The 17,573-nt window shown below is 42.1% G+C and overlaps 3 protein-coding genes across 9 annotated transcripts in view; 1 reads left to right on the top strand and 2 right to left on the bottom strand.

Moving 5' to 3' along the window:
• Positions 1–5,971, top strand: part of LOC109474799 — a 63,620-nt gene extending 57,649 nt beyond the window's left edge. The window contains 12 exon segments of the mRNA XM_019775159.1: positions 51–213; positions 624–925; positions 1,240–1,371; positions 1,700–1,937; positions 2,420–2,639; positions 2,883–2,998; positions 3,407–3,543; positions 3,670–3,809; positions 4,288–4,436; positions 4,723–4,928; positions 5,187–5,372; positions 5,682–5,971. Coding sequence (XP_019630718.1) covers positions 51–213; positions 624–925; positions 1,240–1,371; positions 1,700–1,937; positions 2,420–2,639; positions 2,883–2,998; positions 3,407–3,543; positions 3,670–3,809; positions 4,288–4,436; positions 4,723–4,928; positions 5,187–5,372; positions 5,682–5,840 — 2,148 coding nt within the window. The 3' untranslated portion in view covers positions 5,841–5,971.
• A 1,017-nt stretch (positions 5,972–6,988) lies between these two features.
• LOC109474839 (GA-binding protein alpha chain-like) lies at positions 6,989–17,573 on the bottom strand. 7 transcript variants are annotated; one of them, XM_019775275.1, is made up of 11 exons: positions 17,479–17,573; positions 16,301–16,393; positions 14,711–14,888; positions 14,105–14,213; positions 12,998–13,114; positions 12,349–12,588; positions 11,570–11,770; positions 11,161–11,223; positions 10,862–10,996; positions 10,302–10,494; positions 6,989–9,900 (listed from the first exon to the last, which is right to left on the bottom strand). In XM_019775275.1, the coding sequence occupies exons 2-11, from the start codon at positions 16,372–16,374 to the stop codon at positions 9,702–9,704; spliced, it is 1,509 nt and encodes a 502-aa protein (XP_019630834.1). In that variant the 5' UTR covers positions 16,375–16,393; positions 17,479–17,573; the 3' UTR covers positions 6,989–9,701. The 7 variants fall into 7 exon arrangements, with proteins under 7 accessions (XP_019630834.1, XP_019630837.1, XP_019630838.1 ...); XM_019775278.1 differs by having other exon boundaries at positions 10,862–10,993; XM_019775279.1 differs by having other exon boundaries at positions 12,998–13,093.
• LOC109474798 (GA-binding protein alpha chain-like) overlaps positions 17,218–17,573 on the bottom strand; it is a 6,663-nt gene continuing 6,307 nt past the window's right edge. Inside the window, exon 6 of the mRNA XM_019775158.1 lies at positions 17,218–17,286. Within this exon, the coding sequence (XP_019630717.1) occupies positions 17,218–17,286 (69 nt within the window). The remainder of the gene's footprint in view (positions 17,287–17,573) is intronic.

The following is a 17,573-nucleotide window of genomic DNA, read 5'->3' as shown; positions in this document are numbered from 1 at the left end:
CTGTTGAGTTCCGCCTAAAACTGCTAAACCTCCATGTTGATCTGGATTAGGAGTTTGCCCAGGCCCTGATGGAACTGACCCCAGATGAACTGGAGGGGAAACAGCGCAGTGTTGAGCAGACACTAGCCGCGGCACGGGAGCTGGAGGAAGTCAGGAACAGACTGGAGCAACAGAGGAAGGAAAATGAGGAGAAACTGAAGAAGGAGAAAGAAGGTAGATGACTGTGTGCCACTACTGAATGGGTTCCAGGGCCAGCAACAGATTTGTATAGTGTGATCAGGCCACACAAACTTAATTGCTTGGTTCTTTCTTTCATTTTATTTCATTTAAGAAAAGAAGATCATAGATTCAATTCAGGGTATCTATCTTCTCAAAATTGCTTGTACATTGGAACTAACCATTGGAGAAACTCCTTGTCTTCCTACATGTGTAGTCATTCATGCATTCAAAATTATTAGATACAGTACATTTTGTAGTCATTGTTTGAAATGTTTACCAATCTTTTGTATACTCCTTGGTGACAGTTGAGTCTATCACAGGATGCCTGTTTTTCTATTATACATGCATGTGTGCAACATGCCTGCAATCCTGATTTATAACAAAGAACTGTTGTTCCTTTAAAGCATTTGAAAAAGAAGAAGAGGAGCGGATCCGTGCGGAGCTGGCAGCCTACGAGCACCAGCTGGAGGAGGAGGCACGGCAGGAGAAGGAGCGGACAGACAAGTCCATCGCCGCCCTGAACAAGCGGAAGGAGGACCTGCTGAAGGAGAAGAAGCAGAAGGTGAAGGAGGAGATGGAGCGCGTGGCACAGCAGGGCGTGAGTGAGGACGAGCAGCGCCGCCTGCTGGAGCAGCACGAGAAGGACGTGCAGAAACTGGAGCAGAAGATGGAGGCTGACCGCATGCGCATGCAGAGTGGACTACAGGTCAGACACTTCTTAGTTTCAGTGTGTTTGTCAATGTATTTTGTTGCATTTGTAGGTATTTGAATGAAGTAGAGAGGTAGGATGGGTTACTGCAGATTGACCTTGAGGTCAAGTTGGAAGTGATGTCTGGTAGGCTGGGAGGGAGTGATGGCTCTGCCATGCAAGTCACATACTTAGGGCTTGTCACAACAAGGTTTCTGGAGAAGAAGGCCTGTTGGTCAGACCATCTCTTTGGTTGTGCCAATAAGTTGTCAAAACCTCTGTTGCCTCTTTTAAAGTTGGTTAGGCAATTGTTTGTCCTGGTTGGTCCACAGGAGCGTCTGAGACGTAGGCGGGAGGAAAAACGTCGGCAGAAGGAAGTGGAGGTACAGAATACGGCGGAGGAGATGCGCCGAGAGCACGAGGAGAAACTGCGCTCTGAGGAGGAAAGGATGAAGAAGGATGAGGTAATAACATCAGTGTCATACATATCACTGTTACTGATACATGACAAATCTATTGATACACATCAATCATTTTGATACACTTTCGTCATATTATGTGCATCTATTGTATTGATAAATATCACTCTTATTGAGTCAGATACATATATCAAACATTTTGATACACATCATTCATATGGATGCACTTCAATCGTACTGATACATGTCAATAATTTTTAGACACATCAATCATTTGGATACACATTGAATATTTGATACAATTGTGCCAGTCTCCAGAGTTTGAGACCTGCTTGTTGCTGACTGTATGTTCTGTTTGTCCCTTCCTGGGCAGGTTCTCACCCTGAAGGAGAGTGTGAACATCGACAGACTGGTGCCATCTCAGGAGGACGTCTCCCCCGCAGCTGTCCTGACAGGTGCTGCACCTGCACAGCTGGCCCTGCCCGGCTCCTTCCAGCAGACCGCTCCTCTCCAGGACGGTGAACTGACCAACATCCTCATGGCGTCTCCTCTCTACCAGAAACTGCAGGAGATCAAGGACCTCATCGGGAACAACAGCAAACTGGCAGCAGGTGGGCAGTCTTGTGTACAACTGTACATAAACTCATGGGGTCATCACACGTCCATTGTAATCTCAATTGACAGAGTACCTACTGTGGTCTCCATAAAACCCAATATATACTCTTAAAGATACCAGATCCTGTCACTATAGTCAGGCCTAAGTAATATGAGGTATGTCTGTAATTCCTGATTTTTTCACCATATTTTTTTGTTTGCGGTTTTCACAGTCTTTTCTGTGCCTTGAACGTATAGTTTAATTTACCATAATTTACAAATAATTCGCTTTTTTTTTCCTGCATCTGCCACCACCATGAACATATACTATGTAGTTCTGTAAATACCTCCATTTTTCTCAGACCAAGAATTGAATAGTGTCAAAGTCTGGTATTATCTAAATATGATACCTTGCTATTGTGATTTCCATGATAAGTTATGTGACTGTGATAACCTTGGGATGATGATGATCACATGCCCCTCCCTCCCACATGTACAGTAGGAGATGGGTACATGGACTCCCGTGATGTGGACTGGGGAGCCGACACAGAGTTCAAACCAGTCGACCTGAACAAGCTGAGTCCCAAAGACTTCATCGTGTACAAGTTTGCATGTTTCATCGGGAGCCTGCTGACTGTGCATTGTGGCCATCCTCCTGTCACCATCCTGCTGGCAGACTCCATCCCACCCAACCCTCAACTCAGCAAGAATGCCTACAGGTAGGCTGGAGATGTGCCCAGGCTTACATGTAACTTGCACTGTTACGGGGCAGTCGTATATTTGTTGTGGCCAATGTACAATACATAAAACTTGTACAATCTATATGTAATACTTTTGAAATTCACAAATTCAGTAGCGTACCCAAACTGGCAACTGTAACAGTATTATCTTGCTTCAGTACGTTTTAAGCATCTGTAATTGGAAGGTGAGAGAAAAGTTTATGTGTTTTTTGTTGTCCACAGGAACTCCTTCCAGTACGACCACAACAACCGGATCCTGTACGTGCGGCGTGCCCGGATGGACAGGGTGGGAGAGTTTGTCCTGGTGCTGGTGCACACACTGGCTCACATCAAGTCAGGTAAGGCAGCCACTGATTTTGTCAGTTTAAAGAATCCTATCCTACACATACATGTACATGTAGTAATTTAACTTGTGGTCCCTGTGAAAGAAATATACATCTTACATTGGTGAAGATTAGACAGTTTGCATTGTCATTGAGTGTCATTAGCCTTGATACTCACTGACAATTCAAATTCTACTACTGGATAAAATACCAAATGCTTTGAGTATACTCAATGACTATACTGTATACTTAAACATCACTATAGCTAGAGTAAACTGGCAGACCTCGTCGACACTTAATATATAAAAAGAATTTAGAAAACTGGTGGAGTATGACAAAGTCACTGACTCATGTCACTGATATGTGACATTGGTCAAGTTAAGAGTATTTGAATACAAACCAATGTCCATGTCCTGTCTGTAGGTGATCTCCGGGATGACAGCTCTCCAGACTTTGTACAGGAGTTCCACCGCGCCCTGTCAGCCGTCTGCAACGACCTGTTCTTTGCCCGGTATCGACGCTCGTCACCGGGGCCAGCCAATGATAAGGCAGCATCTATGGTGGGTGATAACAATGATGCTGTCTTTTTTTTAGATTCTAAGTTAAACTTTGATGTCATGTATTTTCTGATTCCCACACCTGCTATCTAATACATTCATATCTTACCTGTCTGTTGTTTGCATCAGCCGATGGTGGAAACCATGTTTAATGACTGTGAGACTGAGTCGGAGAGGGACGCTGCAGTAGACGACCTGTTGGATGTGAAGCTCCTGAGAGGGACCAGCAGAGAAGGGGTGCACTTCAGCAAGGGAGAACTGAACACCAGGTGGGACATTACTGTCTCTCAAACGTGCACTGCACACTGACAGATCCTTCATGAAAAATTTAACTTTTCCTGAGATTCGCATTTTATAGGAAAACCATCATACAAATTTGTCGTCATAGAAGTTTCAAACAGGCTGTGACAGAACCAACTGCTGTCAAGGATCTAAGACAGTTCAGTTTTGTACAACATTTGCATGTCTATCCCAGGAATGCCCATGATTTGCATTCATGCAATGATCGTACAACAAGTGTGGCAGGGCACATAAATAATCATTCTACGATGAAGTCCCCCACCCTGGAGACCTGTATGATGAGTATGTTCTGTATCTGTGTTGCCAGGCTGAGTGAGTATGGCTCATACACCATGGTGAGACATGTATGATGAGTGTGTTCTGTATCTGTGTTGTAGGCTGAGTGAGTACGGCTCATACACCATGGTGAGACATGTATGATGATTATGTTCTGTATCTGTGTTGTAGGCTGAGTGAGTACGGCTCATACACCATGGTGTCTCAGCTGGGCGGCCTGCTGGGTGGGGTGGACGACAAGATGCAGTCAGCCAAGGACCACGGCAGTAAGGACCAGGTGGACAAGTGGCTTGGACAGCTCCAGAAGGATTCACTCACAGGTGCAAAAAATCATCGTAGAGAATTACGTCACTGTCAGGGAGTGAGGCCTATGTGTCTGACCATTTGTTTGTAGGTGCTTTTCTGAAGGGGTTGAAGTCTGCCATCTCAGATTGCCTTGATGCAGTTTCATTCTAGCCTGGGGGTCTATGTACCTTGTCAACTAAGTTCATTCAAGGCAACATTTTACAAGAATTAGATAAGTTTAGTACGTGTTTTGCTCCTTTTGTAACCCAATTGTTCCCAAGTGATGATAAAAGAATAACAACCTAACTTATGTCCCCACAGGAACGAGTGTTCTGACTCGGCAGGCCTCCCGAGCTTCCTCACGCTCCTCCCCGGGGCTGGACACACCGTCCCGTGCTGGCTTGAGTGGGCTGGCACTGTGGAAGGCCACTGCGAAAGACGCCATTCAAGAAGACAGTCCAGGGGGGCGCATGAAAGTGGCTATCAGAAAGGCCACAGAGAAGGACCTGCTTAAACAGTTCTTACAGGTAAACTGTCTAATTATTGTGGTTAACGTGCCTTCGTTCTCAGACATTTTTATGTAAAATTGTTGCAAGAAGATCACAAAAACAGAGTGCTTGGGGGAAAATAGCACTGACTTCTTCAATCCCTGAAACTGTGTCCACCAAGGTACAGACTAGCACCTCAGAATCTGTTTTCATTTTGATGTCCAAATGTAGCACTATTTGTGTAAGCCTATAGTTTCCCTGGTTGCTGACATTTGCCCGTTGCCCCTGACACCCCAGGTGCAGGTCCAGGAGCTGGAGGAGCGGGTGGACTCGCTGTCCGGGGAGTACTCCCAGCTGTGCCGGCAGGCCGTGGAGCTGCAGGCCAGCATGGCGGAGCTGCAGGAGGAGACGGCGCAGCAGACCAGTCTCCTGCAGCAGGCTGCAGACGGCAGCGCTCGCAGCCAGCAGATGGGCCTCATCAAGGTACGGTCATCAATGTTTGTATGGCATCTAAATTTTGTCAAAGAGATTTAAAAAAAAACATTCCAAGACCTACCAATAGGACCTCAGGAGTCTCTGACAGCACATATATATGAATAAACTGCAGGATTAGGATGTTCCTACGGTAGTTCTCCTGACTAAGAGGATTTGGCTTGAAGGGGCCTGACTAGCAGAAGGGCTGCAAGAAGCGTGGTATAGGCAGGCTATAGAGTATGTCTTGATAGGAAAGAAGAGAACCCCACCCATGTTGCACTAACCCATCTCCCCCTCCCACCCATCCATTTCCTGCAGGAGACTGTGAAGAAACTGAACGAGGCCCGCTCCAGCCTGACAGCAGCCAACATGAGCAAGGCAGCAGTCGGCGAGCAGCTGGAAGCTCTACAGACTCAGCTGGACGACAAAACCCAGCAGCTGCAGACACACCTGCAGAAGGCAGCTGCTAAAACTTGAGTTATGACAAAGACCAAAAAAGTCCACAGTGTACCAAATACCTGTTATGTCGCTTAAAATGAACTACACATATACCTGTAGAATTTTAGGAAAAAGATTTCATTTACCATTTATGAATAGTCAGCATAATGTACTAGCTTGCACTTATACATGCTAGTTTAGGTAATGAGTGTTGACAAGGACAAAATGCGTGAGATTTTAAAAAAAACTTTTCACTAGCTGTGCTTAACTACTAGTATTCAGTTCTCGGCCTCGGTCATGTCACCTGAAATATTTTGATCTATGCACATATAATGTCAAGTCTAGGATCTTGGTATATAGAATCACACTGTGTGAAAATATTGTGTAAAAAGATTTGCTAGGAATTTTGATTTAGACTTTCTGCAATATTTGAAGTAATAAACAGTGTATATGGTGTGTGGGAGTGAGGTGTTTCCAATTGCCTGGAGCAATGTGTATGAAACATGGCATTTTGGTCTATGCAATATGGAGATAATGTTGTCGGAAATTTGGCAGACTGTTTTATAAATTTTTACAATAATATTAGAAATGAAACTGTGCAAAATCGGTGTATGAATTTTGGTGGAGACAGATTTTAACCTTGATAATTCTTATGTGAATATTTTGATCAACAGAGAATTGTCTCACCTAGATGTATAATTTTTGGTAACTGTGAGAGAAAAGTATTTTTTACATATTTGCACATTTTTGCACCTTTTGTATATACTGCACATGGCACATATTTGTAAGCTCATGAACTATTTGATGCAATAAACTTTTTGATATTCCAACCAACTGATGTGGATCATTTATTTCATATCAGTTTATTATATGTTTGAGTAAGTTACATGATGACTGGTTTATTCGCATAATCATGTACAGGTTAAAAGTCTATGGCAGCCTTATGGCTGAATGGACCTTTCCGGTCAAACATCGTATTAGCCCCGTCCTGTTCTATTTAGAACATCGCGGTCAAAAACATCTCCCCACTCGTAGCCCTTCCTGATCATCCCCCCACTCGTAGCCCTCCCTGATCTTCCCCCCCACTCGTAGCCCACTTTAAATGTATTTGTATTTTAGTCAAGACATACTTTATACAGTTCTTGTAATCAGCTTATAATTATAATCAGAATGAAAACCATTGCAAGTCTGTGGTATCTCCTTTTACTGATGTAAAAGTGCATTGTGCATATATATCAGAACATCTCTATAGTAACTGAACCTATTATTGTCCACATTGATTTGAACAACGTATGATTATGCACAATAACTAAATTTCACAGTAACATAAGACTACACATTGTAGATGTACTTATGTTTAGCCAACATTAGTCTGTATTTGGTCATCCATATAGACATTTGCAGGCTACTGATAAGGCAAAACTTGGAAACTGACATTGATTAACAATATGCTGCAGGTTGGGCCACACCAATTTCTTTTCGTGGTTCCCAGATATTTTTTAGTAAAAATTCAGCCATCAGTCAATATGAAAACTGGCAAGGAGGAAAACTTGAGCTACACTCGTTTCCTGGTACTGTGTGTACCAAGGTACAGACTTTCTCCTCAGAGTCTGTTTCCATGTTGATTTTGCAGTTCAGCATAAGTATATTAAATCAAAGAACCAACCAATTAAAATTGGTGTGGCCTTAGTCTACAGCAGACACAAATCCTATAATAGGGCTTGTTAAGATATAAGTGTACACAGTTTGGTAAACACACAGAATTGTTCAAATAAAAATGTAGCAAGCTCAAAGACCTATAAACCTGTCTTTGGAGTACTTCGGACCCAAAACAACATGCCTTCATGAAGGTCACATAAGAATGGCACATTATGCAGCAAGATGCAACTGTAATTTCCAACACAAGAAATTGGACTCACCCAAATTTTCGACTGTACAACTCCAGTCGTTGTCAAGGAATTAACAATCCACTGCTTCTGTGACGTCACGCAGATAACACACGTGCCTCCGTGAGCAGTGGATCATAGGTTGCAGAAAGTCTGTGGCACCCCCTGTCTCTGTTGGTTGGTTGCAATGCCCTGATTCAATGTCTAATTTCTTGTGTTGGAAATTACATTTTAATCTTGCTGCATAATGACTTCTACCAACACAGATGAACTTTTAAGATAAGAATGGCACATGATGTTGTTGTACTATAAATTGAAATACTGGGTAACCTTGCCTTTAGTAACCATTTACAATATCTACAGTCAGTACAATGTACATGTAAAGTGTATACAAAGACGGCATGCTCCAAAGATAGTTTTGATACAAAAATAGCACTTTTGTTTTGAAAACAAGCATGACAATGTTCAAAGGCAGCTCATAGTCATCATTTTGAGTGGTTCTTACTGCAAGGTTGGACCACTTCATTTCTTGGTGATAGAACATGATTCATTCGAGCAATCTTACAACACTACAAATGGTAGGTGAGAGAACCTCTCCCTCCAGTCTATATGTACCTGGTATGTTAATTCTAACAGGGTAGCTACATTCGTACTACAATTTTGATTCAGCAGAATTTCTAAGTAGTCTGTAGGAGGACGAATCACTGACATTGACCTAAGACAGACTATTCCATAACAAAACAGCTACATTCTGTATACATGTATCCCAAGAATTCCCTAGGTTTGCAATCATATAATTGTACAATATGTGCCCTAAGCTAGCAACAACCCACACAGACCTAAACCCTGCTGAGGAAACTGACACATTTCTTGTATTGATGCTGGAACCAAAGTCTGTCTACCTGTGACAAACATTTGTAATACTACAGTAGCATTAAAATCTTTCACATCAACTTCTCTATTATATTGAACTGCTGTACATGTCCATCCAAGCAATTAACTAGTCCAACCGTAGCATTTACTCCTCACCACCTTTGTTCTAATCAACAGTATCATTTCATTAACTTCTAAAATATTTACAGGAAAGAACTACCTTCTTTGGACAACTTAAAAGTCCATACTTGTCATGTATAGTTCTGAAAATACTGATGGTATAAACTAACCCCTTTCACTTTGATTATCAGTAGGAGTACTTCCTGTGAAGATGTTAAATGTATCTGGTCCCACCATGTTTCCTAACATCAACTGTATGTACATCTATACTTGTAAATCTATTTCAGAATCTATACAATTACCTTCAAACATCCCTGAACTGGAACTTATGCTACAGTCATATTTCCAAACCAATGCCCAGCCAGGTAGTAATGGAAGCTTATTCCCTCTATGTCTCCAAAAAGCATTTTTATGCAAATCACAGATTTCATGTTTCCTAGACAGGACACAGAGAATGGTTAAGGTGTGTTATACTACTCTCAATCATCACAAGGCTTCACGGTAACTGTAGTAGGATGTTTGGAAATGTCAAACTTTTGCCTCCCATACTTTTAAAGCTTTCACCTGTAAACATAACACAAAATGATTGTGCAAGAAGATGTGGGCATTGCTTACCCCTGGTAATTGACATTTTTTTCAGCAGTGGTACTTGTGACAACATAGATTTCGTCAAATAAATGTTTTATGAGATATCACATGTAATCTGTCCAACTAGTCATTACAAATGCATTAAAATGGAATACCTGTAGAGTACTACACCCCCTTGCCACTAGAGGCTTTGACTGCTGAGCAACCATGAAGCTACCTAACAACATTTGACAGATGGCTCAACAAATTTCAGATACAAAGCACAGATGTTTTTTATTTTACATCTTGTGTTGTCTTTTAAGCCAGACTTAAACATCATTCATCATATTTCAATCATAAAAACAAGGGTCACACACCCCCAACTTTGCTCACAGTATGGTTGGTCAGCGATCGACGTCCAGTAGAAAGGGGGCCTAAGAGGATACTAACAAAACTAGTCTGAAGTTCCCGGGCTGGCCGCTAGGAGGCTGGCCGTTCTCCTGCTGTGCGACATTTTCTTCTGCTCTGCCTCGGACACCAGTCTGCTGAGCTCCCCTGCGCTGTAGCCCAGCAGCTGCTTCAGGTCACAAACAAACTTGTATACAAACCGCTTCCCGTGGACTTTGGCAATCATGTCCCCATCATAGTAGTACCTACAGGTAAGGAAAATAGATGGTTGTGTGGTTCTCCAGTAATGAAACTTTTCTGTTTGATAATGATGCAAATTTATCACACAATGCCAACTTATATCCACCCCGTTCTAGCTCTGGTTCGTTCCCCTGACCACTTCTAATTGGCATTTGAAAATGAGTACTTCCCAGCCTTAAATTGGTTAGGGACATCCTCTCAGAAGGGACTTAAAGCTGGGGTGCTGTGTTTGAGGACAGCAACACCACAAGCATGTTATAAAAGCCACACGGGGTCTTTCCCTGTGTGAGTAGTTCAACTTTACAGTCTGGTCTCCGGGTTGACATCTTGAAAAGGTGATAGTCCCCTTCCAGAAATGTGGTAAATCTCAGTAAATACATAAATGATTCAAGTCAAGTGTACATACCTCAAGGCCCTGCTAAGTTTCTCATAGTTCATGGCCGGTTTGTTCTTCCTCATGCCCCACTTCTGTGCCACGATCTCCGGCTGGTTCAGCTTGAACTCCCCGTTTTCTCCCACCCAGCTGATGACATCCCGGGAGTCCTTGTCTGTTAACAGCTCCAGAAGGAACTGCCACAGCTGGATCTGTCCATTGTTACCTACAGACAGGAGGATCAGAAGGAACATCTTAAATCTAAACATTTATATTTTGGGCTCCTGAGCCATTGAAATGATTTTTAAACTGTAATACATACTGCAAATAATAGAAATAATTTTGTGTACACGTATTCTTTTGTAAGTTGGAATAGCAAGTATTTATGCAAACTAGATCCTTATTTGCCTTTGATATACAGCTATATGATTATATCAATCATCACCTAAACTATCTAAATAACAAAAATCACGCCAATCCTCACAAGACATTCCTTTGAACTTAAGAACTGGACAATGATATCTACCATTAGGCCTACCCTGAGGCATTGCCAAAAATGACCTCCATGAAGACAGGTGAGATGCCTGCCCTACCTGTCCTGTTCCCCGGGGAGCTCCTCTCCTCCCCGCCCATGATGCGGGGCGACCGCGGCCGGCTGATGCTGGCTGCCTTGGTGGTCAGCACCTTGATTGTCTTAGTGGGGGCTGTGACCACCTGTCTCACACCTGCTGTAACAGGAAGGTCACAGGAGGTTACTTCATGTGCTCTGGAACATGCGGCCACATTGATTTTGTTGGTTCTCAGATTTTTGTAGGAAATCAACAAAGTTGGTGGGTGAAACAACGGTCTAGCTATCCTATGATAGCCTCATATGCTAACTTAGGATACACACCTTGTGTAACTGTTGTTAAACCTTCTGAGGCAACAACTTCCACAGTAGAGATGGGGTGAATGGCTGCAAGGCAAGTGGGAACATATAATGGTTAAACTTTATGAGAACATTCATGAGAATGCTTGATCATTCATATGACGGAAGCATAACCATGACAGTATCATAGTGTGTTTGCTTGTGTTTGTACAGTTCATTGACAACATATGGGCAAGGAGAGTTCCCTAACGACAGGCTATAAAAGGTCAGGCACAGGAAATTAGGTCCCAGAAGCTGGTGGGTAGCCAGCGAGGAAGTTGGCCAGGACTGCTAGTGGGGAAATGCACAAACAGAGAAACATACAATGATCCATGATAATTAATACAGCAAGAAATTCACAAAAACTCTTCTTGTTCAAGGAGGAGTGACTCACATTTCCTGAGCAGCTCCAGGTGAGTCCAGAGGATTTCCCCCTTGCCCGCAGGTGCCCTGGCCAGGAAGTCTTTCTGCTGCAGACTGCACAGGTCCTTGCCGGTGGCCTGGAAGTGGTGGGGATCCATGCCATCCAGGGCAAACTCCTGTGACACCCACTCCACCCACTGGGCAACATTCTCTTCTGTCCACTCCATGGGATCTATTCACACAACATGAAGTACCATCAGCACACTATCTGCTGCATAACTGTAAATTGATTTAATTTTGCAGTGGTACTATTTTGCAGTAGGAAGGAAGGAGGTTTTCCTAGTGTTTTGAATTCAGTTGGCCTTGAAACAATTCTGTACTACAGTAGTACTTAGTAATACATTGAAAATATATACTTGCTGCTGTGTGTCATGAATTTGCAGTGGAGAGGTCACCGCAAAAATAAAACCACTGCAAAAGTTTAAAGATTTGTAGGAACTGGACAGATAATTACAAGAAAGCTTTTCAGTAAACTTTCCAAGTCAACAGGGTAATATCTTTTCAATATGCATTTGAAATATGCCACAGCACAAAAATTTACAAGAGTGTGTAGTAAAATCATTCTTTATTCGAAAATAAGAAAGTGACATAAAGCCCAGGTCACTTCGGTCATAGCTGGCCCAGTGTGCAGTGAAACAACCACAAGCATAATACAAATGCACAATACAACACATCACATAATATTGCACATTTGGTTTTACTTTAAAAGCACAAATGATGTATAATAACAGAAGTGTTGCTGACTCCTACCCAGAGGAATGCCCTTGATCTCCTGCTCCTTCCTGAAGTTCTGACAGACGGCCCATCTGGTGACGTGGTCCGACTCCTCCGACAGTGGGACCATGGTGCGCGCCGCCGCGTCCCCGGCGTGGATCTGTGAGGCGACGTCCGGGGAGACCGTCATCACGGTGGCCAGCTCCAGCTCCCGCGTCGTCTCTGTCTCCTCCGTTGTCACCACTTCTGTACCGATATCGGACACCGCCGCCACAACTGGGGGAGACATATATACATCAACTTTGACCCTTACCCTTACTGGTTTGCAACACTTCCAGTCCCACAAAGGTAGTAGCACTGTGGACATTAATAGGAATCACAGAAACACACTCAGACAAGCCAAAAATAGTTTTTTGTATTATTGAAAGCAATGATGCCATAACTGGGGAATATCCAAAACATTAAACTTCTTTGTTCAGTTTACTGACTTGTGCTTGTACAATGTATAATTATAATATGATGTTGAGCATAGTATCCTGTATTTTAGTTTTACATTTGTTAACTGTATCAGATTCTGTTAGATCACTTCACTTGAACTGTATAAAAAAGAGAGAATCCCTACATACCGACCCTACTTTTTCAGGGCCATAATTGGAAACATGGCATTGATTTTCCTGAGCCTTACCCTGCTCCTGATGTGCTTCCTCCAGTGGTACAGCCAGTTCTATGGTCTCCTGGATAGGTTTCACCACCTCCAGAATGTTCAGGCGAGCCTCCTCTCCTACAACAGGACAACTGTTCACTGAAACATCTTTACAGTTATGTATGTGTACACAGGGAGACACTAAGAGCTGTGTTACAGATAAAGGTGCACAGGCCTGTACGGTACCTGTACCTAATCAAGTTTAGTCAATCATCTGTAAGTTATACATGTAGCCAACTGTCTTTCTTCATGATAAATTTTGTAGGAGGGTTTATGTATTTCAATCTGAATACAAGAGTGCTGTGACAGTCCAGTTTTCTTGATTCTCAAGTGAAATTTATTATTGTCATCTTTGAGATGCAATTTGCCTATCTTTAGTGTAAAGAAATGGGGGCCACTGGTGTTTCATTTTTCAGGGAAAGGTATAGCAAATATTCAGGTCTAGTCCTGTGCCTTTAATTCTACAGGTACACATATAGGTGTAACGTACACAGCCCTAGAATATACTCAGTATGGGGGGGGTATATGGGGATGCATGTTGCTGCGTGACCTACAATAGGTTTGTTTATAACAAACATGTACGTTTAGCTATTTCTTCCACATATTCATTTGACCTGCAGTTTGCTCCTTTGTTTTGCAAACACTACCACATATCAGGATGGTAAACAGAGATACAATCAATATGTATACATAAGTCATTGGACACTGCATAACATACCTAGATTGCCAGAACTAATGGGGAAAAACAGGACATGTAAGACTGTGGCCATACAATGCTCTCAGTTTCTGATAACATTACATGGTTTTTCAAAGTGTGATTCAGCCCAAGCTGTGCAGCATATGTGTTTGGAACATTGATATCACTGGAGCCTTATTGGCAAAGTAACATTACCATAGTAATAATTCCTTAGAATAATTTTAATTTTTTGTCCTTTTTTATCTTTGTAACATACAATAAATGTTTGCCCAAAGTAACAGGCTTTGTATATATTATCACTCATTAATTTTTTTTCTAATTTCCAGATAGAAGATTGAGACTCTATGACAGACAGTAGACACTGAGCTGGACTTGTGTGTGAAAAGGTTCACCTGGGTTGGACATATACTCCCCACCTGTGTTGGACACAATCTGGACACTCAGCTGGACAACACCGTCTGTCTTCACACCCTGGTCAAACAGGCTCTGTCCTGGGTCCAGCTGTGGGGACAAACAGGACAACTTACAGAGATGGCAGACTTCACCCACTTACCCATACTGCTTTATGACCCTTACACTCCCACACACAAAAACAGTAGCAGTGAGGATGTGACACTGCTTCATTGTGTATATTGGCAAACACAAACACATTAGATACACAGAAACATGCTGAGACAAACATATACACAGACAGACACAAAGATAAGACAAAAACATCACTCCCTTGGGGCAAAATTAATACATGTTTATTGCCCTTGGGGCAATAAGCCATACTTATAATTTGGAAAGCTGCAAATCCAAACACTACATAGTATATTATATTTCCTACATAAATTACTGTGTTGCAAGTATTACGGACACACATCAAAAACAAAAAGGGATTTTACATGTGTTGGACAGAATTTTTCAGCTTTGTTAGCATGGTTTATAACACTATAGTGTGCATAGCTATATTGTGAGACTATGGTAATTTTTGAATATTGTTAGGTGTTCCGTACAGGTATATCTTGGAGGTAGATGTTGTGGCTTTCTAGCGATGACTGCACCCTGGGCTCCAGAAGCTGTCGCAGGGAGCCGATTGGTTCGTTGATGTGGATCGCCTGGGTGATGACTGATACCGTTGTGACAGCCACAGCGGACGCCATCTCTGTTACAACTTCCTCTGACTCGTCGTTTCTGGAAAATAAAGCATTCCGTATTTTAGGGCTACTGAATTGAATTATGACAGCCATGCAGGTTAGGCTTGTATTATTCCCTGGTGTGTATATAATAATGTACAGGATTGAGAAGATTGACAGTAGTGTCTATTTGAATGTGGAAAAGTAAGGGTAAAAGTCTCATAGCTTTTGAGGCTGTAAGGGCAGTAGATTGTTAACCCACAGCGTCTAGGGCAAGCAGGTAGAGCCCATTCCTCTGCTTCCACTGCAATTTAACAAAATCGGGTTTCCTTTCTACACCTGGGAGGAGCAAGGAAAGTGCTTTTCCCAAGGACACAACATCTAGTCAGTGATATCTCTGTCTTGTGTCTACTACCTACGCAGCTACGCAGCTACTCAATACCACACACAAGTAAAAAAATTATGAAACATGAAAATTATTTACTTCAGAATCAGAGGTCTAATCTCTCCACATCCTACGAGATTTGCTAGAGCTGTGTCAACCCACTATGGAAAATCTACACAAATGGCTGACATTGTGTACTATATCCACTCTCAGCAATATCTATATATGTCCAATATCATTACAGGTCAGTTCATGCAGATAGAACTAAATGTACATGTAGCTAAAAGACAATAGACATACAAATACACATGACAACTAAATTTGCACATGTCCCACTTAAAATACCTGTATATGACCACCTGGTGATATTGTTGGACTACTGGTAATAAATATGTATATTCTGTAAGAGTCTTCAGCTTAGATTAGTCTGGTAGGGAACAAACACATGAATATGTATGATGAAAAAAAACGCTAGCCTTCAATCTTTACAGTTACACATATGCGTTTCCAACTGTTGAACACCATAATGAAAATACAGATGGTACTAATATTTGTCTTCACAAACATTAAGTTATATAGTTTTCACAAAAAAAGTATCCATACAGAGCACAAACACAAAAAATTGGCAAAGTATGTATCACCTGCATACGGTAACCCCTGACCTTGATTTTTAATGCCAATTGCTGTGAGCCCAACAGGTTGGCTTTAGTGAACATATACTATTGTCATTGGTCATCGTCGACAACGGTGGACGAACAACAATACTATTGTAGGGATGCAGCAACCACCTCACAAATTTTCTCATTCGCGAATCTCAATTCATAATCCCGAGACAGTATTTTCTGCATCTTTGAGGGACAAATTTTAAGTTGATTTTTTTTTCAAAAGGTTTATGAAGGCAATGAACACCCATGAACTGATTGAAAGACAGCATAGGGGCCTAAATCACAGGATACGAAGGGACATAAATTACAGCATATGGATAATGGAGTCCAAGTCACAGCATAGGTTTGAAGACCCTTAATTATACTCAAAATATGCTAGCTAGAATGCTGCTCTTCATGGAAGCACCAGAATAAACTCACCCATCCTCCACTCTCATCCTCTTCTCCTCTCCTCCCTCCACAATGACAATCTCTTCCGTCACACGTTTGGACATCCTGGGCTTCACCACTGTACTGCACAACAATGAAAATGTCACCAACATTCTTCAAGGAGTTCAATGTAAGATGTACATTGTAACAACATCTTGTGGCATGATCATAGAAAAGGGATTTTTGTGGTATTTGAAGGCTGCAGTTAAAATAATTTTGTAATTGAAATCACCCCACCCCCAACACACACCCACACACAGGAGGATCTGCATGGAGGGGGGGGTAGTAAATTATGAATTATGCCAATTTTTTTGCTGCTGCCTACTGGTACAAATTATGTTTAATTCTTAGAGCTGATTACGAATTATGTTGAATAATGCTCACACTTGAATTACGTTGATTTTGGGTGACTGCCTAGTGCCTACAAGTTTACAAAGATTGATTATACCTTATCGTTATGAAAAAGGGAAATTATGCAGGTCGAGCCCCATTCATAGGTGTCATATTGTTAAGTTATAGGTACAAGTCTGGACCTGCACCTACATCTCTGCCTGTACCGGATGTACATGTTACTACTCTTACTTTAAAGGTACACATCCCAAGATGATGACAGTTCTGGAAAGTTGCTGGCTATATAACGTTCATATCTTACTCATATCCCATGTTTCCCAACACGTTATATCTACCACATAGTTTACTTAACCTTAACCTCAGTTATCTATAGGCCATCAACATCCTGTTGTAACATTTTCTGACTACTTGGCTTCTCTGGCTGACCCTCACCACTGCCACCCACCCCCAATAGTATTTGACAGTCAGAAAACCTTCAATTTTACGATCTCAAACCACAACATCTGCTTGGATATCAGCAGTTTATCGAGATCGAGTACTGTCGCGTCATACATAGACTACGCAAGTCTCGGTGCTTGGACGTCGGGTACAGCCAGGTTATCAGTTAGCTCTATCCTTCTCCCTCCCTGATGATAACGTTACACGATGAGAAGATCAGGCAGATTCTCAACCAAACAAACTCCGCGCCTTCTAGGCCGGAAATCAGTCGACATCTTGGGATGCGTTTCCTGTTGCAGACTACAAAGCATTTGTGCCTCATATACACCGTTAGCCAGCAAATTTTGGGCGTGGTATACACAAAAACTTGCTATAAATACCTTATTCTGTGGTTCTTGGTCACAAGTCTTCAAAATAAGTCCGGAATTTTGTCAAAAGGAGTCGAAAATAGGCCAACAAAGCACAGACAGGAAAT

The sequence above is a fragment of the Branchiostoma belcheri genome, unplaced genomic scaffold (genome assembly GCF_001625305.1).
Source record: "Branchiostoma belcheri isolate BF01 breed outbred unplaced genomic scaffold, Haploidv18h27 scaffold32, whole genome shotgun sequence".
NCBI classification, from domain to species: Eukaryota; Metazoa; Chordata; class Leptocardii; order Amphioxiformes; family Branchiostomatidae; genus Branchiostoma; species Branchiostoma belcheri.
This window is presented reverse-complemented; position numbering and strand designations above follow the sequence as displayed.